Genomic DNA, 27931 nt, shown 5'->3' on the forward strand with positions numbered 1-27931 from the left:
CGTGCCAGAGAAAGGCCATTTTGTTCAACGCTACGGGAGACGTAGCAGCATCCTTCCGCTGCGCGCTCTGTGCCTCCCATCCCTTTGAGCCGTGCCGTCCCTCCCCGCGTGGGCAGGAGTACCACTTTATGAACAGACGTCAGCAATGACGAACAGCGGTGCGGCGAGAGGCTGCCGGCAGAGGCACTGCAAATCTCCCATGGATGGAGTTGTGCTTCGCCCCCGATTTCTGCTCGGCAGCTTCTATGGAGCACAGAGACATGGGATATTTTGAGCATCCTTGGCAGCAGTGAACAAGGCTGAGTCCAATCCCCCAGACACGAGCGTCTCCCCAGCTCTTTATTTCCAAGGACAGGAATAAGCCTTTGAAGGTTTTTTCACGTGGAGGGTGCACACCTGTAAATATTAAAAGCAAAGGGCTGCTTCTAGGAAAGGTTTTTTGTGGTATGTTATTTAGACAGCCTAAATAACGGGGTGCACATGGGGGCTACGTAGCTCCTGCTGCCTCGTGCCGTTTGGCTAATCCAAGCCAAAGCCGTACCGGTGCCGCTGGCAGCCGCTGCCCTTAGGGTGTTTGTGCCGGCAATTCAAACACCCGTCAGCTATTGGGCTCAGTTGTGGCCAGCCGCGTCCTCTCCTTGTCTTGCTGTTTTCTTCTGCTGCTCGGCTAAGTTTCGTGTCCTGTATGTTTCTACCCCTGTAGTAAGGACTGACCGTTAGGACCCTGCATTAGCAGGGACACAGGACACTATATACTTAAGGGACTCTCAGTGGAGGATGGTAAATTCTCGGCTTGAGTTTCAGAGTGCAAAGCTTTGGCTTACCCATACGTCTGGCCCGAGGAGCAGAAAATCCCAAACAGCCTCCCAGATTTACCCCAATACCTCCAACGCCCACTCTGCAGGCTACTTTCTGCCCCGCCAAGCCGCTGGTGGCTGACGCACAGCCCCCCCCCAGTGCTGCAGGAGAGCAAGGGGAGACCAAACAAGAAACATACACGAGTTTGAATTTATGTAAAAAAAAAAAAAAAAAAAAGGGTATTTATTTTGGAGGAGGATTTGAACATCGACATGCAGGTACAAGATGAATAAAAATTATTGCACCGCTATTATGTGGCAATTGTTCAAGTTTCTAAAAACACAGAAATCCACACTTTCTCTTATCTAGCTAAGTGCTGAGTGACACAGCTTGGCAGAGCCCAGCTCAGGAGGTGCTCTCACAGCCACCTGGATATGGTTATTGAACACAACGTAAACACACACTTCTGTCAAATCTTCTACTAGAAGTACAGAATTATCCTTCACATCCAGTAAGAGAAAACCAGAGAAAGACTTTATCCTCCCCTCTTCGGAAGAAAAACAAGAATTAAAATACTCTAAATCACACCTTAATGCAAGTGTGCCAACCAAAGCCACTGGTCACTCCTACCCCTTCCCCAGCAAGCGCTCTTTAGTATATTAGCAGCCAAAGGCCTCTGACATTCAGACCCAGGAGTGGCCGTTACAATGCTAAAGTCTAATATTTACAATAAATATCATCCATTTCTCTTAGTTTGCAACAGTAAGAGACAAAGGGAAAAACAACACTGAAATGAGGCACGGGGCAGGAATGCGCCGGCTGGATGCAGGAGCAAAGAGAGGCTGCAGAGGCTGGGACCAACTTTGATGCCATCATCCCAACACGGATAAGGAGCGGGAGACACATCCAAGCCGACGGAAGGAAACAGGGAAAGGAAGCAGGAAAGCAGCGCATCTCGATGGTTGTATGCACACCTCATTCACCAAACGCACACCACACGCACGCAACTTCTACCTCCCGCCTGCCTGACTCCAGGTTACCTACGGAGGCCAAGTTCTTGGCTTGCTGAGTGCTTCACTTGGGTACCGTGGGTCCGATCCTGCACTGGGGAACACGCTCTTGCTCTTCACACACAGCTCTTCCAACTTCTCATTCCTCCCCCGACACATTTTGCTAGCTTATTTGAGACAGTATTTAAGCAATTCTTAGCAGAGCAAGGAATACGTCTTTGTGTATCTACCTGGTTTATTATGAAAATTTTATAGAAGTCGTCTTTTGCCCAAACTTTTTGCTAAGGTGCACCATATAAATTTGACAGAAGGTGGAACTGGGACGATGGGGCACCTGGCACACTGAGGGAGACTGCAGGACTAACCAAGAGCAGGGGATACAGTACCACTAGGTTGCTTTCCTGGTAACGCTGTTTGGCTTTGGCTTTCAGAAAACCCAACGTTTTTTTTTAAATTGCACTGATCACTTTCTGTACCACAGCTACAAAAGAGGCAACGAAACACATACCTCACCTCTTTGGCCATTTCAGGCAAAAGCAGCAAAAGCTGTGACATAGCAAGTTTTTTCACTCCTCTCTTTAGGCGTAAGAAAAGACAACTCTGCAATTCAGCGCTGGAACCACCAGCTGCAACAGGAGGGAGTCAGCAGCTAACACAGCTGGTACCTCCAGAGGCTCCCATCCCACGCTGCCCAGGATGAGCCAGGTTAGCCAGCCTCTCTCTGAAGAGCAGTGGTTGGTTTTCCCCTTAGGTTTTTTAAACGCAGAGCCCTTCGTGGATGCCCCAGGAGCACACCCATAGAAGCAGCTGTGTCACCACAAGGAGAAGGAAACAGGGACCTCCCACCCAGGGAGCAGCCAGGTCAGACCACGTTCTCGCACGACTCTGGGCTCACTACTTAATTGATACAGACTTCCATCTCATCAAGGTTAGGCGCTCTCAGGAGATAAGCTTGAGGCTTGTCTTTGTAATTACCACAGACTCAGGATGCTAAATCAAATTTTCACTATTCCTGCCCATTTTATCATACACTGTACTTCCAGTCAGACCTTGTTTCTCAGCAATTTTTTTGTAGATCAACCCATCAGGGAGAAAAACAGCCAGGTAAATACCAGATCCTGCCAAGTCAGTTCCTTACTTGCTATTGCTCCAAATCAGCACAGAATGATGCTCATCAGCAAGAGCGCTTTGAGAGGCTGGAGGTGCCCAGGACCCTGACAAGGCAGTGGAAATACTGCCGTTTATAATTGCAAACCGAATGTATGTAAGTAGCCTATGAATTCCAGGAAAAAGAGCAAGGAGACAGCACAGCAGGCTCTGCTCTCAATACCGTCACAGCAAGATTTATTAACGTGTTATCTGGGAGCTTTGGTTAGTGTATTAACAACACCATACATGTTCACACAGACACACGGAGTAAACACTCATTTAAACATGTTAACAAAAAAAGCTCAAACCAACCCAAGACTTGGTCCAGAAATTAAATCCAAGCAGCCAAAATCAAGTATGCAATGGGGGGAAAGAATGGTTATACAGACAGAAGCAGGGTGAGATTCCAGAGATGTTTGTGATTTATGGATTGAGCTGAACTCAAGTTGAAAGAGATGGAGAAAATATATTCCTATATAAAAACACATTTGCATTTAGGGGAAGCAAATCAAAACTTCAAGTTCAGAAAAAGCCAAGACAATTAAGAAAGCAGCAGTATAACGAAATCAGACCAACAGAGGCAGGTTTTAGCTTGAAATACTCTTGCACAGTCATTCTGCTTCTAACAGAGTAAGCCGGTGAGGAGGAGACTAGACCTTGTGGGTGATCCGCAGGGAGATACACTCAGACAAGACCAGAATAAAAGCTGAGCACAATCTGGGACAAATGACGGGAGTGTTCATTGAGAGGAACCATTAAATGGAAGAAGAAATGGCTTACAGTGCTACAGGTATCACCACTCGACACATTTATTGGTGTATTATTATTGATCTAATCCTCAGCAAAGAGCACTGTTATCCAGAGTCGGTCACACTTAAAGCAAGGCAACGTCTAAACCTAAGAGCAAAGAGTAATTTTTAAATGGAAAGTGACCTCAGCAGTGGAAATGATCTAGCTATCAAAGCTGAAATCTTAAAATATCACGTGTCTTGAAGTCTGCTTGCAGCTTGTCCACAGAACTCAAGGAGTCAGAACTCTCCATGGGTTTTTTTGTTTTTAAAACGGGCAGATTCAGAAAACTCAGCAAGTTTCCCAAGCCCCAATTCAGAAATGTTAAGGAACACCTTAAAATCCCTACCTGTTTAGACTCACCGAGAGAAGGAAGTCTCCAAAGGTCATTTATCATTGAGATAACTGCCCGAGACATAGTGGAGAACACGCAACTACAAATTTCTCTACTTTAAAATCAGCCTACAAGGCACCCCTTCCCTGGGGTCATTTATTCTGAGGCAGGGCAAGTTACAAAATGAAGCCAGAGAAAGGATGATAAAATATCACTAAAATTTTGAAAACAGAGGGAAAAGTTGCCATTGTCCCATAAAGGATAAGTAAAAACAGTCCCCAAAAAACCAGCTTACGGATTGGAGATTTTTCTTTCTGGTAATTCCATTGAAAAATACTTTTACTTGGTTTAAAGAGAAGACAGGGATCTCTCTCTGTCCGACCCCTCAGCCAAGTCCCTTGCCTCTGTATCCTCTAAGGACACGTGCAGGACTGTGAACACACATGGTGACAAAGAGGGTTTACTTGCACAAAAGAGGGTTTGTAGTTTCAGGATAACTTGCAGACAAGAGAGCAGTTTCTTCTCCCGTTAAAGGACATCAGATTGTAAATTCAAAGAAAAAACTTGAAATTTGTGAATTTCAACGGCATTTCAAAGAGAAGGTTGAAAAGCAGAAATTTAAAAGTAAGCTGCCTTTTTTGTACTCAGAATTTTTGGGATCTCAAGTAAAGGCAGGATTAGAGGGAAGAGCACAACAGGCCCTAAACTCAGGCAAAATAAAAGGTCTGGAAGGGGAAAAAAAAAATCAACAAACTGCTTTTTAAGCCCTGCTTTAAAGATACCCTGTTCTAAAGACACCTCAAACAGCAAGCATTACTGTGTACAAAAATAGAATAGCAAGGATGAAAAAACACAAAAAACAGTATGAAAAAAACCCTCCCAAAAATAGATGTACACAAGTTCTATTTTATATTAGTGTATATTACAAAATTCAAACATGCAGTCTCTATTTTGGATGTAGAATGCTCCAGTCCACATGTACCAGGGATGCTGCTATGTTTTCTTTACAGCACCATCATGTGACAGGGGAAAGTCTTGTATTTTTAACTGATTTCCAACCTCTTTGCTTTTTGCTTGCATGAGAGTCCCTTCTTTACAGGGCCTCGTGCTGCCATCTGGCAGGGGAGAGACTCTCAGAGCTGCTTGTCCAAGAGCATGAGACAGCTCTTTCGATGGAGTGATTTTGCAGCTACCCCCCAACACTTCAGATGCTTTAGCACTGCAAAAAGCTGCCTCCTTTTTTGCCACCACGGGACACGTCACCTCCCAGGGCTTTGCTGAGTTTAACGACTCTGTGCAGGATCCGCTCCTTGTGGTCAGGGCGTCTGTGCTACATAGTTTGGCTTTCTCTTGACACGCTCCTGCTTGTGAAGTTTCCTGCCTTTTTTGTTTTGAATCTCTCTCTTCTTTACAGGAGGTACCCAAATGGGGGAAATCCTTTCTCTTTTCCACCTCTCCGGAACCGCACATACTGAGCTTCAGAGGGCCTAACACGCTCTGAGCTAGCGGCACTAACTGAGACACTGAGAGAGCTCTTTCGATAGCGCCAGGTACGAGGAGCGTGGAGGATACAGGACCTGCTGGGCTCATTTTGCTGGCAGTTGAAGCACCCTCAGCCTGGAGCACGCTGGGGTGCTTTTCAGCACTAGGACTTTTTTGGGACATTTCACTTGCACTTCCAGGAGACAGAAATGAGGTGCTGTGCTGTTCTGCAGGCTTCTGAAGCATCTCCTTGTGATCCCTCTCACTGCGATCCACGGGGCTTACCGAGAGAGGAGTGCTCATGCTTGCCGTGCACCACGAAGAAAGTGCCAAGAGAGGTTTGGAATCCTGTTTTTTCTGACTGCTTTCTTTTAGCAGAGGGTCTTTCAGGTCAAGCTTACCACATGAGGCCACTGAAGAGTCACCTTCTTCAAGTTCCAGGAGTTTGATAGATGGGCACTGTATATGGTCTGCACAATCTATTGGTTTTCGAAGACTTGTAGTTCTCCCTAGGTCTTTGATTGCTTCAGAAGACTTGTCTTTTGGACCAAAACACTCAAAAGTTTTGTTTTCTGGTAATTTATGATCCTTTGCAGTTGTTTCTGATCTTAGGAATGGCTCTTCTGAATTAGCTAATTTTTCTGGAGAAGTTCTTGGGAGGACCTCTGATGGGGAAGGGTGCACACCGATTTGCAGTGGCTCTGAAACAGGCTTGGCTTGTTGATTATTTCCCTTCTGCAAATCTTCTGTACCTTTTGGATCTTCAGGTAGAAAGGCATCATCTTCAATACTATCCTTGCTTTCCAATTTAGATGAAAACTTATTATCCTCATTAAAAGAATCTGAACCTTGGTCTCCATTGTCACGGGGCTTGTCTAGCCTTCTCCCATCCTGACTATCTTCTGACCCATCATCTGTTTCATCTTCAGAAGAATCGACTTCTCTGATGGCCTCTTGCTTTTGCAGAGACTCCCTCCTCTCCACCCTGTCCTGTCGGATAGCACCCAACTTCCGTGAACCAGGCTTCTGCAACATCCCTTTTTCCGCTAGCCCAAGTTTGCCACCTGTTGTTTCATTTGCAGATTCTTGTAAGCTCTGGAGACTAGGATCCCTCTGTAGCATCTCCTTCTTGAATTCAGAGTGAGAGATATCCAAGCTATGCTTACGTGAGGAAGCCAGCTTCTTCTCAGAAGAGGACAGGGAGGCGGCCAGTTTCTCAGCTGACTGCACTCTCTTTAGCAAAGGAGACCTAGGGGGCTCAGCACTTTTTGGGCGAGAAATTTGTCTCACCAGTGGTGGAGAGGAGTGTAGTTTTACTGGAAAAGACTGAATAATACTGGAGCTGCCCACTGAGTGTCCTGGTAAAGGAGATGGGGAGCGCTGTGGTGATGTGGACTGTGGGGTTGGTGACGGAGTGTGAGCTAGTGGTGACAGAGGGATGTTTCCGGCAGATTTACGCCTTGGAGATCTGTACTGCCTTTGAAGCTTTGGTGCTAGTCCATGCAGAGAGCTGGGTCTAATGTGTCCAGAGCTGGCTGGAGAATTGGGAACACTGGAACTGGGAGAGCTGCTCTGGGAAGAATTGCCGCCAACTTAAAAGAGAAAAAAAAATACATAAAAAGACTAAGAGGATTAATATATATTTTCCCATTAAAACAAGTTATTAGAAATAAGACATGCGAAGTCAAGACAAAATGCCATGTTACCACAAAGCACTGCAGTAATATTACAAGGTAATATTGCATGGCTTCTGGTGGAAAATTTACATTGTTGTCACACAACACCAGAATATAGTAAGAAACACACTGCTATCAGAACGTTTTTTTCTGAAAAAGCCTCCAAGCAGATAACCCATGTGTTTCAATGCTATTCTCAAGATGTGAATCTATTTCATCAGCTGATTCAATTTTCAAATATTACTTTGCCACAGTTTTGATTCCTTTTCTCTGAACTAATACAGAAAATGTGTCAAACTGCTACAAAAACATTGCAACTTACGATATGCATTTGCATCGTAGTGAAAGGATGCTGCAGTATAGGAAATGCATTCTTAAAAGACGTATGGATTTTCATTTTCAAATGAACCGATGAATGAGAATACATCCATCCTTAAGGTAATCGACATCACAGCTGTCATTTTACTTCACAAATGGACCTACTACCTGCTGCTGTGTATTTTACTTTAAAAATTGATCAATACGCAACAATCTTTTCCAAGTTTTTTTCTGTTTGTATGGATTTTTGTGGGTTCTTTGTTTAGTTTCTTTTTTTACCTGAGTGTACAGACTCAGGAGTGGATCTGTAACTCTGTGTTGGAGACCGAGGAGACAGGTTGTGAGTTGGAGAGCCAGGCACACTTTCTCCAGAAGACAGAGAGCGGTTTAGTGAAGATAAACTCCGGCTGGTGTGAAGTAGTGATGCTTGTTTAGTGATCTTCCTCAACAAAGAACTCTTCTTCTTACTGTGGAAGAGCATCAAAAATTGTTTACAAGCCCAAATGATTTATTTACCTTTATTGGCATATTTCAGTCAATTTTATGGCACAGTTAAAGAGAAAAAGAAAACAAAAAGAAAGAAGAACTAAAGGACTTACCTGCCCATATACATTATCTGCAAATTGATTTGACAAGATGTCTCTTACATTATCTTGGTTACCATATACTTTTCACAGAGAAACATCAAAACAAACCTTTCCTGACCATCCTTAGTTTTGCTCTTCTTGTTCCTACGAGCCATCTTGGATTTGTAGCTGGCTTTTCGAGCTGGGCCAACTTTGATGGATGTGTTCTCAAATGGCGTGGTGGAGATGGACACTTTATTTCCACTCTGTCAGAAACAAGACACAGAGACATTGGCTTTAAATGTGGCTATTTGAAGCAGATCTGCAGGCTAAGCAGGTAGGCTGCTAGTTTATTACTGCCTGCCATTTCGTAATCCTTTGTCAAACTCCATTTCCCCCTTCGCATTTCCACCTATCATTTATTAAGGAATTGCTGAGAGAGTGCCCTCTTTACTCAGACTTTCATAAATTATTAGCTCAGACCCCAGCTGGTAGGTGAAGCTTCCCAGAGCAGATAGAACACAGCATCTGACGCCTCCCATTGAGATCCCAACTGCCTCAGTTTAATACTTGAAATACTTGGAAACTTGAACAAAGTGAGATTCTGTCATCAATCCTATTCCCAGTGCTCTGACTGATGGCAGATGTGAGAGTATCAGGCATCTATCACGATGAATCTGCAAGACAGAGCTTGGCTTGTCTCTCTCACCTTCAAAAAAAAAAAAAATAATCCCGATTGCTCCTCTATTTGCAGTCCCAAAGATTTCTGTCTCTTGGAACGGTCCAAAACTTTGGTTTTTATTTCCGTAAATGGATTCCGCTCAGAGGAGGTATCAAAACGCAAGTCATTTAACTGGATAATTTTAAGACCAACCATTACAAAGCTGCTTTTAAATATCACTAGGAATAATCCTTGAGAAAGCAGTATTAAGAGCTAATAACATTAGCAGAGCCTAAAGGCAAAAAATAAAAGTAATTTGGAAAATTTTTAAGGTATTTGTTTCTTAAAGTGATGTCTGAGGAAAGGTATACTTAAAATCTTACTAACCCTTGTCTCTACTGCTGATAAAAATGTATCTGACAGGTCCTTATTTCTCACACAAAATATCTGAGTTCAGCTTAAATTACATGCAGAAATTTTGGAGATGTAGGGATCAAGCTGCAGCATGAGTTTTCACAAAACAAGGGCCAGGTGCTATGGACATACTTGTGTTTCAGACAATGTCAATTAGATACCGATGGCATTTTAAACAAGCTAGCTCATATTTTCCAAAATATAACATTGCTGAGTCCCCACCTTCAGAATCAGCTCCACCACTTCTGTGTGGACCAGTCCATGGACTGGCTCCCCGTTGACATGGGTTATCAGATCCCCTTCACGCAGACCTGCTTCGTTCGCTGGACCACCTTCCTCCACGTGCTGGCAACGAGAAGGGGATTACTAATTTGAGGAGAGGAATATACAAGATCGCTGGCCAGATCAGACTCAAAGCCCATCCATCTCATCTCTCACTGCAGCCAGCATCAGCTGCTTGAAAGAAGGGCAAAAGAAACCACTGACTGGCACAGCCAAGCACAAAAATCTGTGCTCTTCCACTCCTCCTCCAGCATCCTGCCAGTCTTCTGCTAGTCATAGGCAGCCGGCCAGGATGGTTAAGTTGATCAAGAGACCAGCTCCTCCCAAAGCAAAAAGCTTACCACATTTCGAAAAATTTTCAGCACTTTGGAATGTTAACCAGATACTCTTGATTTCCAGACAAAGCATTCAATCTTTTTCCATTTCTTTGCCATCCCAAATCCAGCAACCTTCCATGTACATGCTGGAACCCAAGGCAGCCAACAGACTTTTAAAGACTCTGTGCCATGTGTTTAGGGTGCCTTTATTGCATCTCATCCCAAACAGTTTCTTTTTCCACTTTCCATCCTTTATTAACCTATCCAACATCAGATCTTCTCCCCCATGAACACACTGCCTTTGCCCCTCACTGTTCAGAAAGATAAGCTGCCTTTACAGTGAGAAGACAGATATGCTTGAGAATACTGCAACTCTCCCTCCAGCCAGAAAAGACTACAAATCAGTGACTTGGTCTCAGCATTTTTCAAGGAAAGCAGAGAGGAGCAAGGGAGAAATGCAGCTTCAGATTATTTTTCGAGGTAAGAATGAGGGCTAAATAATGACCAAAACATATGAAGTCCAAATTGTCTAATGAACAGAGAGATACAAGGAGAAGAATGAACCACTTCACCCTGACTCCGTTCTACCTAACTACGCAATTCAAACAACACTGCTTTGGGGAATGGTTCATTCCTAGAAGTCATATAGGTTAACAAAAAAGGAACACAGAGGTCAAGTACCAGAAATAATGGAAAGGAAGAGATACAGACATGGAAACCAGACCTTTTAGCATAGCACACAACTAAGCCATGAGCTAAATCCCTAGGCAATCAGTGTAGCAGCAGTGATGCTTTAAGGCTTGTAATCAATTCCAAGTGACTGCCTGGAAAACCCCAGTAGACTGAACCGATCAGAAGCAGGCTACAATCGCTAACACAGGCCTGAATAAATTAGCTATGACTAGCCCTCATGCAACAACCCCAATAAAGAGAAAGAGGGAATGTACACAGAAACATGCTTTAAAGTATGTGCTACAGGTGAAGGAAGGTGGATTCATGTAACAGGGAAGAAAGAAGGAAAGAGAGGTTGCTGTGGTTCTGTAATGGGCTTGAAAACTGCTACAGGTAAAACCCAAAGCGCTGTTATTTATTTCTTTATTTATTTATTTTTAAAGGGTTTCTTCCACCTCCAAAAGATAACTTTGGGTCCGAATAAGGAAAAAGAAAACAGGGTGGCAAAATACAATTTATAAAGCTAAATCCCACAACCCTGGCTAAATGCATTTCTGTCCCCAAGGGTCCTCTTTTTAGAAAAGCAGAGACATACCCAGACCATGTGATGCACAGTGTAGATATCACTGTCACCCATATAGACGCGAATGGCACGGAGAGTGAAACCGTATTTCTTTCCAGCCCGATGGATGATGATTGGTGGTTTCAGGTTTGCAATAGCAGGAGAGAAGTCGCGGCTGGGTGAGGAGTCCCTCGAAGATGGGTTGGAGGATAGAGAATGAGGTGACATTGGACTGGCCAATGGAGAACACGTGTGGTGATCTACAGTGATAACACAAAAGTGGGCAAAAATTAGGAAACCAGATCTCCAAAAGAGAGAAAATTCTTGTTAGAGAACAGCTAGGAAACCATCTCTCCCAATGCTCTTCAGTGGTCTCCACCAGAGCTGGGTCTGCCTGCAGCTTCAACTAATTCATGCTTTGGAATACAAAAATCAGCAGTTTCCAAAAAGCACATTTGAAGGGGTGTATTTAACACAGCAGCACTGCTTGCCTAGGATTATGGTTGGGTCAGTGTTTACTACTTCTCTTTCAGGGATTTGCAACCTATTATAAGCATTTTCTCTAGGCACAATCCTGGAACACCCCATTTCAAGGTTACGATATATTATTCTCCTCCAAAAGATCAGATAGTCTATAGATCTTGGTGCAAGATACACGTTGGTGCTGAGATAAATCAAAATCAGTTAGTATTAACACAAAATAAATCAGTAGGCAATCAGACAACACCTGCAGCTAGGTAGTTTTGGTAGCATTTTAAATTCACAGGGGCAAAAATATTTAACCCTAAAAGATTAGCTACTGCAGGGACTTTGCTACTGAAAAACAATATCACAAGCGTATTTCAGAGTGCGTTTCCCAAACGAGTAGCCGAGGACTGGGCTTTTGGCTGGCTAAACTCTCTGACTCTGCTTGCTAGTGTAACACCATCCACTTTTAAAAATACAAAGCAAATACAAAACACTCATTTTAAAGTGAAGCTGGTCAACACGAGTAAAATAACCTCAAAAGCAGGAGTATTAAATGCAGCTGTAAAAGGTAATCCCTAATCCATTAAGGAACACCTGCTGAATCACCCAGCACATATTTACCTGGCAGATGAGAGCAGCTCTGGAGGAACCTTTGCTGGGTGATTAAATACACATTTTAGAGATTTTCATGAGGGAGTCTGTAGTTCGAAAAGCAACCAACGCCCAAACCGCAAGAAATGTAACATGCATTACCATGATAGTGCCAAGAAGCAGTTGCATACCTGCCTCCAGCTCCCTGGCTGAGAGAGGCAGGCAGGCTTTGCTTTGCCAGCAGGTTCTGCTGAGTTGGCACTTGTGGCCCAGCTGCAATTTCCTGCTCCCATCTAAGCAGGAACAGGTACAGCCCTGGAAACACAGCAAGGACTTATCCTCTGGAAAGAGGGACAAAATCCTCGTAGGGAGAGCATCCTGCTGAACCTGTCTGTCATAGCTTGGAATGGTTGGGCTGTTCACTAGAAGTTACCACCTGGCATTAGGAATTGTCAAGGTCTGGCTCTGCTTGGAGACAGAGCCAGGCCAACAAGGTAAGCTATCAAGCGTTAACTTGCTTTGTGAGTTAGTTACACTATTGAATTCTTGAACATCCAATCTCAACCAAGTTATCTGGAGTTACTGAAACCTCCCCATGCATGAATGCACCAGACACATATGGTTCCCAAACAATGCCGTAGTTAGCATGTGACCCCCAAAAAATAGTACCTTGAGGGTTAAAATCATTCCATCTCTACATACTTCCTTGCTGCACCATTGTCTAGAGACCAGCTAGGAGCCAATTTAAACAAAACTAGGGAAAGAATAAGGCCCAGCTGCCATTTGCAGAAGCTGCAGTCAGACCACACACACAATGCTCCTGTCTGTTGCAAAGCAGCATTCATTATCCTGCTGAGTAGTAAATATTAAACCAATTGTAAAAGTTAGATCTCCCCCCTCCTGCCAGTGAGGGCATTATTCCAGGAGAGTGAACAGGAAGGATCTGTCTGCAGACCTTTTGTTTAGTGCTTGCAGATTCTGACTGCCTCAACCCAAGGCATTTCTTACCTGAGGGAATCAGAAGAGACAAGGCAGTAGCAGATGCTGATTTAATCACTTTATTGACAGGTCTTGAGGTACGTTTCTCCCCTGATTCCCCAGAGAGCAACCTGTGTCGTGCCCGCCGCACTGCCAAATCGCTGATGGCTTTTGGAGTGGTAAGGTCTGGGCCTTCATTGCTATTAGTGCGAGCGCGTGGATCAGAGAAATCTGCAGTGCTCCCAGCTACAGTTTAAATTAAAACAGATTAGAACCACAGGGAATTCCTAACAGTCTATTCCCCTACAGGCAAAATACATTAAATCAAAGTAATGTTTACATGTAGTCCAAGAGTAAATTTTCCTAAGAAGAAACCCCAGGGCTTGAATTTTTATTTACAGAAATGGTGTTATTCTGAATACAGAAAATTAGCAGCTTCTGTTCTCTTGGAAAAGCTCGCTAATGAAATCATATTGCTCAGTAGCAGTTACATGAATCCTAAAGCTGCGGTGCCATTCTGCAGGCAAGCCATTTCAATGGGATCGTTCACAGATGAAAACAGGTTTATGGAAAGTGCTCCATTTTTACAACCAGCAAGAACTGTCAATCTTTAAGTTAAAACTGCCTGTAACTGAAGAACCAGGTTCTACCGGAGTTGCACATAAAAAAGCCACTTATAGAGAATACTAAGGTACTAAAATCAGGGAAAGTAAAAATGTGGATTGCAAAGACAACCCTAATTTTCCCCTTCTATGCACCATTGCAATTCAGTCTTGAATTACTTAACCTGCTATAATTATATATAAAATGCAACGTAATCTTGAAAATTGGACTGGGCATGCAACAACAGCAGATGGTGGGGACTGGGAGTGCTGTATTGAAGCTTGGTGCCTCAGTTCCCCATCTGATACCTTAAAGGGGCACTGTGAAAATACATTAATTAGAATTTACAAGGTGCTCAGAAATGAAAGTGGTGAGCATCACAGCAAGTCCACAAGGGAAATTAATCATTCTGTCTTCAAAAGCAAATTTTAAGCAGTGTGCAATAAATAAAGCCTAAGGGCCACATTTGGAACATTGAGGACAGAACAAAACATTGATCATTGTTATTTAAGTGGGCGCAACTGCTCTGCATACTAAGTAAAGCAGGAAGTACCACAAAAATATAAATTCAAAGCGCCATTCGCATAGACCTAGAGGAGCGCTCCAAGAGAGTGACAGGAATTACATTCTTCCCCTGCAGTCCCTCGCCTCTGACTTAGCTTTGCAGGCTGGAGACACTGAAGCAACGGTATTCCTGAATCCCATGCGCTGGATTAAAGACTGCTCTAATGCATTAGGCTCAGGGGAGCAGGCTGCCCAGGGAAGCTGCATTTTTGCCTATTTTCATTTGCAATGAAAGTGTTCTTGCATTTTTTTAAATAGCATTTTTCTAGGCTTTTAGTATGAAATTGGGGAACTAAGGTTCACTATGGCACCTATGGCACCCAAATATGTGGTAGCTTACTTCTTTCACTCCTACACCTTTTCCCATAGGTTAATGGAGTATCTGATGGCAGCACCGGGCCTCTTCTGGGAGGATGAGCCATACAGGGGTATGGGACAATTTTGGAGGAAATTTCACAGACTGCATTGCAGAAGAGGAAAAATGAGATGTGGGAATTTTTGGCTTTACTCTAGACTGGAGGCAAATTTCTTCTAAGGCACTTCTATCTTCTGCTATCAATCCACCACCACATCTGCCCAGTGCCCTTCATCTTATCCTTGTCCAGTCTTGCTGCCACTCTGACTCCTTGCTTAGTACCCCTTTCCTCTCCTTTCCATCCTCAATGCATCCACAATTGCTTTGCCTGCTTGCTCCCAGTTTCCCCCTGCAACTTGTTTCTTATTTTCTTACCCAGTTAGTCCTTGTTCTTCAACACTACAATCTAGTTCTTCACCTAAAGTTGCCTACCTTCTCAAATATTATCTTGCCAACCTTCAATTCAGCTTCCCTGCTCTCTTCCATTGCGCCAAATTTCCTTTTTTCCCCCTCCTTACTACTTCCCACTAGTTCCCAGCTCTGGCTTCCTCTGTCCTCAGGAACAGGCAGCTTCACCCTCTGCCCTCCCGGTGCCCGGAAAGGGGCAGGGGCTGGGGACACTCCAGCACCCAGAGCCCAGCCCTGTGCTGCAGCAGCCCAGGGCACCATCACAGGGAAGGTCCTGCTCAGCCCAGTGCTGGAGAACGGCCCCAGGATGGACAAAGCTTCTGAGAAGTCAAACACTGATTTTGAAGATTCCTTCTGCTAAACCTAGGCTGCCGTTTTTTAAGCCTGCAACTTGGCTAAATTTCAGGATATTTGGCTGAGACAGCAAGTAGCACGTCTCTGACACAAACCCCATTCCCCCAGCAAATTTCAAGTCTCTAATCCAAACTTTTTGGATAAATAAAACCATAGGAGGCAGGGATGTGTTAGTATGGCTGACACGCATATTCTCTAGCCCAACTCAGTAGTGATCTGCTCTGACTAATGCTTAAAATAATGCTGCCTCAGGTAGGCACCCAGTGGTTACAAGTCGGCATAGATCATACGGGTCTCAAGCATGAGAAGACCTTAATCAATTTGAAGTGGAAGGACCGAAATATTACATATAATTTTGAATAGATTAAACTACCAATGCCATTTTAAAGGCAAGCACATCCACAAAACTATACTAGAATAACGATTTAGCGTGAGATATTCATAGAACTCGACATAAAAATCCATGGTTTTACAGAACTAACGTCTGCAAGCTAATATGGCTTTCTTGGGAACCACGACACCATCACACCAATGCACATACCTGTCAGTGCTGAGGCACTGCTGACAGCCGTGGATGGGGTGGTGGGTCCAGCATCACCTTCCAGCTGCAGCTCTTGCTCTACAGGCTGTTCTGGAATGGGCACCGGCAGCCCCTCCCGTGACTGCACAGTGGATAAGAGCATCCCCTCAGACTGCGGCCTTTTGAGAACGGTTCCCTCATCCTCAGCGGAGATTGCAAAACGGGGCATATCGAGAAGCCCTGAGCAGCGTCGGCGTACCGTCAAGGGTGGGCTGGAGTCGCTCTCCGTGTGTGAGGATTCAGACATAGATAAGCGCTTACGCAATCTAAGTGAGAAAACAAGACAGAGCTCCTCAGTTGAGTTAGGGGCATAAGGAACTTTAAAGGGAGCAGCACATAGACCCAACTCACACATCTGAAGGCAATTTAAGGTGAAGTTAGGAGACCAAGCTATATCATTAGGATTTAAAACAGCAAAGGCTCGGGGCATCACCCGAATCTAGATTCCCAATATATTCAATTGTTAAGCTTCTGAGAAAGGAAGGAATAAAACCAAATTCTGGGCATTCATATATTTTATGGACATTTTCATTAGAACACAAGATTTTTTTATATTCTCAACTTTAGAAACTTTGGACTTTCCTAATGGTTTCTCTAATTTGTGACACATGGTAAAAGTCTGGCAATGCCAGACTTTGGATTCACTGATGGTTAAGAAAAAACTGCTGTTGGTACATCTCCAACATAACTAGCCTTCCACAAATGAAAGCTTTACTTAAGGTTAGAATCCTTTTAAGTTCATTTAAAGTATTTGCTACAAATTTAGGAGATGTTAGTACTTAATTAGATATATTTAAGGACTATATCACTTCTACACATTTATTTTCAGCTATTTATTCCACTCTTCAGGCTTCACCTGTGGAAATACATCATATGAAGCATTCCTGACCTAACACTGTTCACAGAAAGTTTTGGCACAGGTCAGTCTCTCTCAGATGCTATGAGAAACCAAAAGGCTTAGTTCTACAGAACTTACATTTCAGGAGACCCAATCACCCAGCTGCGGTCTCGACTCTTCAAGCCTCCAAGGCTGTCCAGCCGGTCATCTTTTTCTTCACTGAGACTCCGTTTAGTTGGTGGTGGAGTCTTTCTCTCTTCGTGGATGGAAAGACGTTCCATGCTGCTGTACACCTGCATATAGCAAAAGATCCTTCTGTACAGAGAAAACAAATCTCTGTAGCCTTTCTGATCAAGGGGCATAATCCCTTCTGAAAATGAAAGATATTCCCTGAAAGCATGAACTTGGCAGCGTTCTTTGGATAACAGAGTGTAGATGTGACATGCTCAAAGTGTGGCAGGGAGGAAAGGAAAAAAACCAAGCTTTGGAAACATGAAACATGCTTTTTTACAACAGCACCCACCACCTCTCCTCTGAAAACAGCCCAGCACACCACAGAAATACTAAGACTTGTTGAAATCACTTGATTTTTGTTCTTAACAATTCTCAAATCTGAGATATTGCTAAAGCAGGCCCCACAAGTCTTGAAGGTTGGCATCTGGATCTTGAAATCTTACTACACAAATCCAATTCAGTGATAGGCATCACACTTGTGACCCCATTTCATTATCATCAGTCTATCAGCATTGCCCCAAGCTTATTTCAGAACAAAAAAGTCCTGCCCTCCTCAAGGAATCTACTAGAATGCTGACAGCTTAATGAAAGTGCCTTTCTTGGTTTTACAGCCGTCTTTAAATAATTAAATGATTAAGCAAAAAAAATCCATCCTTTTAAAACTACACTTGACTGTGGACCTAATTTACATAAGAAGAGATTAATGAAAATAATGTTATTAAAAATTCAGAGCATCAACAAGATAACTATTAATAAATCATATGGCTGAATTGTCAGACAAGAATTTCAAAATATAATGAGCCTTTTATGCCTCCCACATTACAAATGCTGTATAATTTTCCAGGTCTTAAAATAAATACATTAAAAGTGAACTTTTTCTCTTTGTGGCAAAAACACTGAACCCTAAAGAAAAGCTTTAGTCTAAGAGATGAATAACACTCATGGTGAGAAAAGGCAGAAAGAAGAAACCCTTACGTACTCATGAGAACCTTTCAAAAACCCCAACTAATCCTCAGGTCCAATTTTAAGCATACTTTTGGTGATGCAAATCGGGAACAACTCCATAAAATTAACGGTAACTGTTACTTAAGCCACTGAAGCCCAGCTGAGGAAAAGAAGAACAAACTGGTGCTTCAAAACTGACTTCAGTAGTTGAAATCTGGAAGAACTGTCATGAAAAACTGAAACATCTTTCAGTGGCCTAAAGTAAAACTCCTACTCCCACCTCATCAGGAAGAGGGAAATACTGTTCACAGAGTGGGGTGACCTCAAAACAGCATTTCTTCTCCCTTGTGCCCCTCCCCAAACATGCTCTGTTTTATCCATGCTATCAGCACAGTTGTACTACTTCGTAATGTCCGTAATCCCAGCTTTTTATTTCAGATCACCTGAGTAAGAATGAAGAGACCTGCACAGACCTGAGGAAGGCATGCTCAATCCAGAAAGCATAGCCCGAGGGGGATGTTTTCAGGGTTTCCTGTCCATTTCCCCACCTCAAAGCACAACCAGCTTTCTTGTAATCAACTGGCAGATGTTTCTCCAACCTATTCTTAAAAGCCACCAGTGATAGGAATTCTACAAATTCTCCGGCAACCCATACCAGTGCTTATTTATTGCTCAATATCAGAAACTCTTTCTTATCATCTACCCTATATCTCCTTTGTGCCCACAATTTCATGTCAGTTCTGGGTAGAACAGGAAGACCAATGTATCTTTTCCTTCTAGCAGTTACGCATTTGGAAACACATTAGGTTTTATGTTTTGTAGATCTCGGATCATTCTTGTTGCTTTCCTCTTGACACTCTTTTACTGGTCCCAGAACAGGACAGGGTACCCCAAGCTAAGGCCTTCCTACTGCTAAGCAGATGGAAAGGATTTCTTCATTTGCCTTGCAGAAAATATTCGTCCTTGACCAGTATGGTAACTGCCTTTTTGCTTCCATAATTTGGCACATCTAACTCATGATAAACTTTACACCCAGATTCTTCTTGTTGAAACTGTCGCCTTTTGTTCCTCAGGCTGTATTTGAGACATTGAACAGTAGAGGTGTAAACTTCACCCGTGCCCTTACTGCATGGTATCCCTTTGATTTTAGACCATTATGCCAAAATGTCAGAATCAATTTTCATCCTAATACCATCTTGTCACCTACTGGAAGACCCTTTCAAAATGACACTGTTCAAAGCAAATAGGCTTTGGACACTCCCTATGCCAGCATCCAAGTCACGAGTAAAAACACCAAACTCTATCAGATGCAGGAGAGACCTCTGCAGTAGCCTGCGCATTACTGAAACATTAAGAAATACAAAATCTCATTCTCCAGTTATTCTTGGACTCACCTTCTAACAGGCCACAAGCTATCACAGAATAAAGTAAAAGTACAGTTTTTTCCTTCCTCACCATATATTAAACACCATGTGCCTCCCACATATCATCTACATGATTAAAATCTACCCCATATGAAGCAATGAAACTGTGCTCCTCTCTGGGTTTTTTCTTTCAATAAGCTAGCATGCTCCTACCTTGCTGAACCTCGGCGAGCACGAGGAAAACTGCCGAATTTCTACGTGATCATCATCATTAGTATCCTCTTCTTCTTCTGAATCCAGGTGTTGGTACCGCTCTGAACGGGCTGTGAAGAAGACATGGCACATTTCACCAGTGCGGGACGTGTTGACAACTCTCACACCTCAAGCATTCCTACTTAACTACTTACTGTGACAAGTAGAACTGTGAGTGTTCATACACCACGCAGGGTATTTTCCTTAATGCTGAAACATACCCAGCCAGTTCTGTTCATCCTGTACAATTAGCAGTGAAGAATACCTCCTTCCTACTGAACTAATCTTATATCATCAGCTATATTGTATTCTAAAAGCAGCTGATACTCTGCAGGTGTCTAATCCTGCAGACCCCTTGTGGTAGGGATATTTCTTCCCTAAGGCAAACAATTGTATGGAAGGAAACACGGAAATGATTCACTGTCCCAGTTTCCAGTAAACAGCTTTATAATTTTACAAAGTCTATCCTGCATACATACAAGTAGTCTTTAAAAAATAAAAATATTTACTCCAAAAAAGTATTTTCTCTTCTCCCTCCTACAACTAGAAAAAGGATTAGAATTAGTGAAAGAAAATGGGCAAGCAGCCAATATGCAAAGCTATTTTTTAATGCAAAAATCTAAACTGCCTCCAAAGAGATTTTGTGCTTTGAGATTTGCAGCACTGGATTTCTAAGCCAGCCACATTGGATTTTGCAGGGCAGGCGTTAATAAGTTTGGCCACAGAAAGCCGATAGCTATACTGAGCCAAATTTGTTGCACTGCATCAGCCAGAAAGCTACTTTTGTAAATTCTGAAATTTTCTGCATTAGGGTTTATAACACCAATGCCAACTCTTATCAGTGTCTATGTGAGATACTTCCTGACGTAAGAATTCCAGCCTTTATAAAGGACTCACATCAAAGTCACCCCAATAACCTGCTGAGCATGCCTGGGTACCTGGGGAGTTTGCCATCATTTCTACTTGACAGACCCAGTGATTTGCACCACTGAACATAACGTGGTGCTTTTACCCACCAGGATCCGCTCATGGCTGCTGTGCTGAGCCTCTCCCAATCACTGACCCAATTCAGTGACCAGAGCTCAAGTTCAATGTCCTGTAAGTCCAGTGAGCAGGGGGAACACACCACCACCTCTGCTTCTACGTCTATATTGTACCACTGTAACCTTAATATATGCAAAACACACATCTGCCCCCTCTGCACAGCTTGACTCAAATTGCTCTCTGCAGCAAGTATGTGGAGATTTCTCAATCTCTCTCTCTCTCTCTCTCCATTCTACCTCTCCATCCAACCCCTACCCTAAAAGCCCCTTCCCCAAACCGGGACAGCATTATCTAATAGGATCTCTGCTTTAGGCAGGCTGCTCTCTCTCCCTCCCTTAACCCTGAGTGAAGTGCAGGAGCAGAGCAAAAATGTGCTTCACATGGATTCAGCAAGTCCTACGGCCCTGGGAGAAGGATGGAAGAGATTCCATTGAAGTAAGACAGAAATTTCCACAGCTCAGGAAACTGAAGTAGCCCAGTATCATCCTGGGCTACAGCTAGAGTCAGGGAAAGACCCCCCGACCAGTGACAAGCCCTGCTCAGCTCCCCAAGTCACATGAGAAAAGCTAAGGAGCAGAGGCTCTGGGGACAGAGACCTCTCCATCCCTCACATGGTGCTCCTCTCTTCTCTCCCAAGAGCACCAACTCTGTCTGCTGCTTATCTGGAAATACCAAGAATCTTACATAGCACTGATACCACAGCAGTTCCCAGACACTTATACACACCAGACAGGCACTTCACTTGATATCTCATTAGAGTTAACAACACTAAAAATAGGTGAAACACTTACAGTGAAAATAATTTAAGTTACTTTAAATCTTTAAAGAATTTTCCCTACATATTTGTCTTCAAGGTTTGGGTTTGGTTTGGGGTTTGCTTTTTTTTTTTTAAAAAAAAACATTCATTGGCTGAAAACAGACACTAGGGAAAGATAATATTGCTCAAAAACTCATGGAAGTTGGATACACCAAATGCTTTGGAAGTGCTGTAATAAACCCCGCTTAACAAATGCAGTACCTCTCACTGCAGAGCCATGGCTGGCAGAACCACAGGCACCAGTGAAAGGCCAACTGACTTCAGCAGTAACATTTTTTAATTTAAAATTCATTTGCTTTCGCAGAAACCTTACTTGGCATTCAACAGAAACTTTTAAAGCAGTTTCCATCAATTGTTTTTTTTCAATTTCTAACAATGACTTATCTCTAACAATTTCAAAAAATTAAATATGCACAAAAAATATGATGCCATTTAGGCTGAATCTTTAGTCTTACTGTCAAAATAGCTTGTGTCATCCTCAGATTCCAACTGTGGGATGAATTCAGCTTTCTGCCGAAGTAATCCATTCCAGTCCAAATCTTTAAAGAACCGATGCTGTTTCACTTCAAAGGCACTACCTGAAATAAGCATCTTTTATTGCAGAGTGTTTCTTTCAGCATTTGCATAACAAGAAAAACAAACCCTAAAAATATCAAGAGCCTAAGAGAATGTACCTGAGTACATTTAAATCACACATTTCCCAGGAATTCTGAGAAACAATTTATCCTTTTACCAAAGTTGTGATCCAGGATAAAATCTGAACAAGATTTCTTCCTTTCCACCTCTTCTTCTGTTTAATGAGAACACATGACTAAACTGGCTGGAAGGCAGCATCTGCTGTTACATTCCACAGCAAGTTGCAAGATTAAGAACTAATTAACATCTTAATTTAAAATTTCCAAACTCTAAATACCATCTTGATCATAGCCAAATAAAGGGAGCAAACTCAGAAAGGTACTTAGCGTGCGCATGGCTCCACCCTCACGGATAAACCCATCCATGTGCTTAAAACAAGGCAGAGGCTTACATATCTCCCTGAATTAGTATCTTTTGTTATTAACCTCAGAAGCTTGGGTACCCAGAAGGAAAAACTAAGGATTATCTGTCTACTAGTATATACATTTTTTTTTCAAATGAAATTACTATTCATAAAAGATGCTACTGCCTTTTTAAAAAAGAGAATAGCAGAGGAAAAGAGATAAAAGGTTTGCTGAGTGCCAGTGGCACTATGAGATGCCAAGTGGAACAGCAGTCTCAGCATTACAGGTATGAGAGATCATCAACTCATTTTATAAGGCAAGAAACTGTACATCTTTTCCATGACAGCAACATCTTTCAAGTACATGGATTTGAAGTAAAGAAGAACATGTGAAAACCATCTGATATCATTATTAATTCATGATCTATTCATCACATTTGTGTGCACGTGTGTTAAGTCTGCTGAATACATGTTTGGGATTGTTATATATATATAAGTTTTTATTTTATCCTTAAAGTGTAGTTTCCAAGTGAATATCCAAAATTAAATCAAATAAATCAAATCAATGAAACAGCCTGTGCCGTGAAGCCACAGTGTTGCACAAATTATTTTAAAACAAGAGCATAGCTAGAGATTATTTATGGTTATTTACTATCAGGAAATGAGAAGTGTTGACTTGTAAAACTTTAAATCTGACATTGTAATACAGAAAGATTGATATTTGCTTCTGCCTCTGCCAAAGAGACTTTGTTGTATGTTTGGAGAATTCTACAGTACAGGCCTCTAGGAATGGGAGAGTTTTCATTTATTTTATTACACACAGGGGTTCACATCCATGTAGGCATTAAGCCCCTAATCAAAAAGAACTTCAGAGAAATCTGATTATACACTGTTTAAATGGAGACACAACCCTCAAGCCTTTAATGGAACAGCACAAATTTGAGAAGTTACGTTGCCAAGCTGACAGCGCTCCTTTCTTGTTTCCCAAACAAGACAGTCATATCTGACTGACTCATGTACAGTCTACGCTAATTCTCAGAGCTTCACCACACAGGACTCATTGAACCCAGTATAAACTGTTTCCTAGCTCCAGATGAACATTTTTCAACATGGGTGGGTGTGCATCACTGGCAAGGTAGCTTCTTTTCCTGCTCCTGGCTAGCACTTTCCTATGCACAAGACTCCTACCTGTTCCCATTCTTTCCAGAGGATTTTGGCGGAGAAGCTTAGAAATTAGGTCCTGGGCATCTGGTGGCAGTGCATCATCACCTTCTGGCCAGGCAATTTCATCTGGGGACAAAAAGAGACTTGACATTTTCTACCAGCTTCACAACCAATTTAAATAACCATTCACATTCCTATACTGTAAAATGCAGTGTTCAGTTCTGCCCCAGAATCATAAGTACCTTGAATTCAGCAGTTTGCATACTTAATGTAATTCAAGCATTGACATTTTCCAAAATGCATAAAATTCAGCGTCAGCTAAAGCTGCTGTCAATCCAAGCAGTGCTTGCAGAGAAAAAAAGCATTATGAACTCTATTAATAAAGTATGAAATGGGACTTCCATGACAATCCATAAACAATGACACTGACAATACTGCAGCTGTATCTTGTGCCTGCACATTCCACATTTGTTATACTTGGAATAGAGAGAACAATTCACAGGTAACAATTTAATGCATCATATTTAGTTCTTTGCTGAAATTTGCTTTTTACAAAGCACATTTGCCAAATGTGTTAAAAATTCACTGTTTCAGAAAGCATTCCCAATAGGAAATGTTTTCACTGGCATATTCACTGAGAGAACACAAAGCAATCATTTGTCCAACTCCAAGCAGGAGATAAGTTTAAAAAACCACAAGACATGAAGGTACTAAGTACAACAGTTTCAATGTGTCTTGCTTTAATTTCCTTTTTATTTAATTTATACAACAATTACTAATTTACTAACGTTTGCACCTACAGAAGCAATAACCAAAATCAGACTGGATTAGACCAGTTGGCAGCTGCTCCTTTCATATTCTCCATCATTTCAGTCAAAAGACAACATAAAAATCCCCAAATATTTTTCCTCAATCCCACAGGATTTTCATGACTCCCATGCACATGCCATGCACAACAGAACTATCTAGCAACTCAACAACTTCCAGTAGCTGGAGTCAGATGGAGGCTACTTTGATACAGAGAGATAAATATTTTAAAATTACAAACCATTATTTTACACCTAGTCTTTCCTGACTAAACTGTTGATCCTCACTATTTTCAAGGTTTTACTACTTCACAGCACACTTTGAAACCCCTTCAGAACCAGAACAGAAACATACCACTGATCACTTGTCCAAACAGCTCTTCAGGTGTGTCCCCAAAGAAAGGAACGCAGCCAACTAGAAACTCATACAGGATAACTCCCATGGCCCACCAGTCCACGGGCTTCCCGTAGCCTTGGCGCAGGATCACTTCTGGTGCGATGTATTCTGGAGTCCCACAGACCTCAAGAGAAACACACAAGAAAGCAATAAACCTACAGATTGCCAAAGTCACATAAAAGCTTATTTTTGTCTTTTTTTTTTTCTTTACAAGGAAGTTATTAATGTTTTGCCACCAACCACTATGCTGTGAACTACTTCATGGAGCAAGAGTCTATATTTGAGAAACACATTACCTGCACAGAAATGATATCGCATACTATGAAATGTTCCTAGTGTGGACATGCCATCTAAGTAGTTCTTTGGTGCACAAACAGTACAGCATATAGGAAAAATGCATATTCTGTGTGTACAGGTCAGCCTGCTTGATGGATGTCTACCGGCACAGCTACAGCTATCAGGAACTGAGTTTTGACAAACCTCTCACATCTCTGTGCTAGCAGAATTTAGTTTCACAAATGCAAAATTAGCAGCACAGAATGATTACACACTGCAGCATTTAAACTTGGGAGGTACAGCTGGCACAGACAATGGCTAAGGAAACAACGTTGGAAGATCTAGGTTGCCTCAGGTTTAGAATCAGTGACAAAAACAAAATAGTTGTAAAAAATATAACACTGCAAAATGCAAGACCATGATCTAGTGACCAAAGAGAGTTCCTGCTAGAAAAAAGCATCGTTACTCAGAAGCAAAGGAAAACAGTGCCACAGGATGATTATGATTTAACACTTGGGACAGCTAAAATATAAAATTCAACTGTGATCCCAGGTATTTTCAGAAGAGAGAAGTATTTTTTAATCCCATCATACAAGGCACTGGTGAGCCTGCATCCAGAACAGTATAGTTCCTGTCAACTATGCCCAGCTCAAGCTGAAAGAGGTGCATGAAAGAGCTGTTCATTCATCAAAGGAAAATCTATCTTGTTATCTAGAAGAACTTAGCTGGATAAGCCTCGCAAAATGAAGGCTAAGGTGAAAAATGACCCTTGGTAAATATCAGGGGAATAAAAATCAGTGTTTAAGCCATCAGACAAAACTACAAGACGAAACATACATGAACTTGCCATGAACTTTCTAAGCACCAGAAGGGGGAGATGCTGAAACAACCTTCCAGCAAAATCTGTGTTGCATCCCTAAACCAATTTCTGTTCACACTTGCACTGCTGCCTTGGCCACACTTTCAATATCCTAAACTAAGAGCTGAAGTGCATCATTCCAAAACAAGCAGCTAAAATAACAAACAATACCAATTTATGCACAAACATGAGCATCGACTTCTGTCTTTTCCTCCCATTCTACAACACACAACACAGTGTCGAGGCAGAGGGGGAGTGCTACAAAATCCTATTCTATCCCAAGACAAAATCCTGCATCTGATCCCACATCAACAGACAAAATTTTTCAGCTTACCTGCTTGTCCAGGAATTCCCTGGTATCCTTCTCAATGTGTCCCTCATAAAGATTAGTTGTAAGACTCATTAATCCAATTTTAGACAGTCCAAAGTCTGTTAGTTTAATGTGACCCATGGAAGTTATCAGGAGACTAGAAGAAAGAGAAGGAAAATAATCCAACATTCAATTAATTGTTTCCCAAAAGGAATTTAAAAAAAGAATACAAGATAATGCTAAGCAAGTTCTCAGTGTTACATCCCCATCAATCACCTGGAAGGAACCTCCTATGCAACTGAATCTCACAGAGCAGCCAAGGCAATTAGAAATCCGACTACTTTCTGGCATAATTTCATCAGCATAGCAACAGTTTTGAGATATCTGAAGACCTTCTTCCCACCCTTTCTACATCTTGCTACATCAGTAGCAAGAGACTCCCTAAAATCTCCTACGTGTCAGATACCATTGAAGATCTCTACTGTCTCTAGCCCCCATGTCCTCTTGCTTATGGAGAAAGGCCCTGAAGAACTGGTGCTCTCCATCCAGCTTCTGAAGAGCTAAACGCTTACTTATCAGGTTTTAGGTCACGGTGAACAATCCCATAATTGTGTAGGTACTCCAATGCCAGAACAGTCTCAGCAAAATACATCCTCGCCATATCAACAGGTAGGGCACCAATATTCTTGAGAAGTGTAGCACAATCACCTCCTAGAAAAAGAAGTTGCAAATATGGCACAGTGAAATGGCAAATATCAGTACGAAAGAACAGCTATGGGTCTACAACACTAGATTAAAGTTTCCTTAAGACTGTCTCTCTCAACCCTGTTATGTTAGCCTGAATTCTAAAGCTCTCTCTACACTCTGTCTTGAGCTTCAAATAAATATTAATATCTTAGGAAAACTGAGATCCATGTATGTTGGGCATGCTTGCTCAAGAACTGTACAGATGCTGTTTCCAAACCATAAGCAAGCTTTGAAGAAAGGGTAGTTCATGACTGTTTGGCCTCTCTATAAATTCCTTTGCTTTCCACCACTGAGACACATACTACTTCTGATATACAAGCTTCTTTAATTAGTAAGTAAACACCTCTACAACTACTAACTGGCTGTCCCTACTTCCTTACTCATGGAAAGGCTGCCATGCCTTTGGCCACAGCGGTAGTCAAGAAAATAAGTTTGTGGGCCCCTTCTTAAGGAACATTGGCCACACATTTCATTCAACCTTCATCTCTACTTGCAAATAGTAATCAATATTAAAATTTGTTAGGAGAATACATCTGCTTTCATTCCACTAATTTATCTGAAAGAGCACTAATACAATAACTATAAGCTTATTTCTCATAAACATTCAGCCAAGCAAGCCAGGCATAAGAAATTAATCCTATCCACCAGTGGAAATATATTGCTTACAATAAGATACAGTGATAAAATCAAATAATATTTCAAAGAATAAGCAAAACAACCCCCTCCCCAGCATAAAGTAGTACTGTATTTTAAAAAAGGCTGCTAAAGAACAAAGACTGTGTTGCTTGATCATGTTTCTTAACTGTCTTTTTCTAACTGTAATGCCAAGCAAATGTGCTATGGATCTAGCCATGCCATCCCAGAGGAGAGTGGGAGGATCTCTTTGCAATGAGGACTGGAAAGTTCATGCTGACTTCTGACCCAGCAGTTTTCTACATGTGGCTTTATGTTTCCTCAGTTCCACTGCA

At 42.2% G+C, this 27931-nt stretch overlaps 1 protein-coding gene across 10 annotated transcripts in view; it reads right to left on the reverse strand.

Annotated features, from left to right (window-relative positions):
- Positions 1-1019: 1019 nt before the first annotated feature.
- The window catches only part of MAST2 (microtubule associated serine/threonine kinase 2), a 199587-nt gene continuing 172675 nt past the window's right edge, over positions 1020-27931 (reverse strand). For 9 of the 10 annotated variants that reach the window (XM_075097735.1, XM_075097736.1, XM_075097734.1 and 6 more), the window contains 14 exons: positions 26789-26927; positions 26241-26373; positions 24730-24895; positions 23593-23694; positions 21881-22003; positions 19526-19635; positions 16908-17062; positions 15893-16197; positions 13098-13313; positions 11064-11290; positions 9420-9542; positions 8252-8388; positions 7836-8023; positions 1020-7154 (listed from right to left, as the gene is read on the reverse strand). In XM_075097735.1, coding sequence (XP_074953836.1) covers positions 5074-7154; positions 7836-8023; positions 8252-8388; positions 9420-9542; positions 11064-11290; positions 13098-13313; positions 15893-16197; positions 16908-17062; positions 19526-19635; positions 21881-22003; positions 23593-23694; positions 24730-24895; positions 26241-26373; positions 26789-26927 — 4205 coding nt within the window. In that variant the 3' untranslated portion in view covers positions 1020-5073. The remainder of the gene's footprint in view (positions 7155-7835; positions 8024-8251; positions 8389-9419; positions 9543-11063; positions 11291-13097; positions 13314-15892; positions 16198-16907; positions 17063-19525; positions 19636-21880; positions 22004-23592; positions 23695-24729; positions 24896-26240; positions 26374-26788; positions 26928-27931) is intronic. The other variant, XM_075097737.1, reaches the window with a different exon arrangement.

The sequence above is a fragment of the Phalacrocorax aristotelis genome, chromosome 6 (assembly GCF_949628215.1).
Source record: "Phalacrocorax aristotelis chromosome 6, bGulAri2.1, whole genome shotgun sequence".
NCBI classification, from domain to species: Eukaryota; Metazoa; Chordata; class Aves; order Suliformes; family Phalacrocoracidae; genus Phalacrocorax; species Phalacrocorax aristotelis.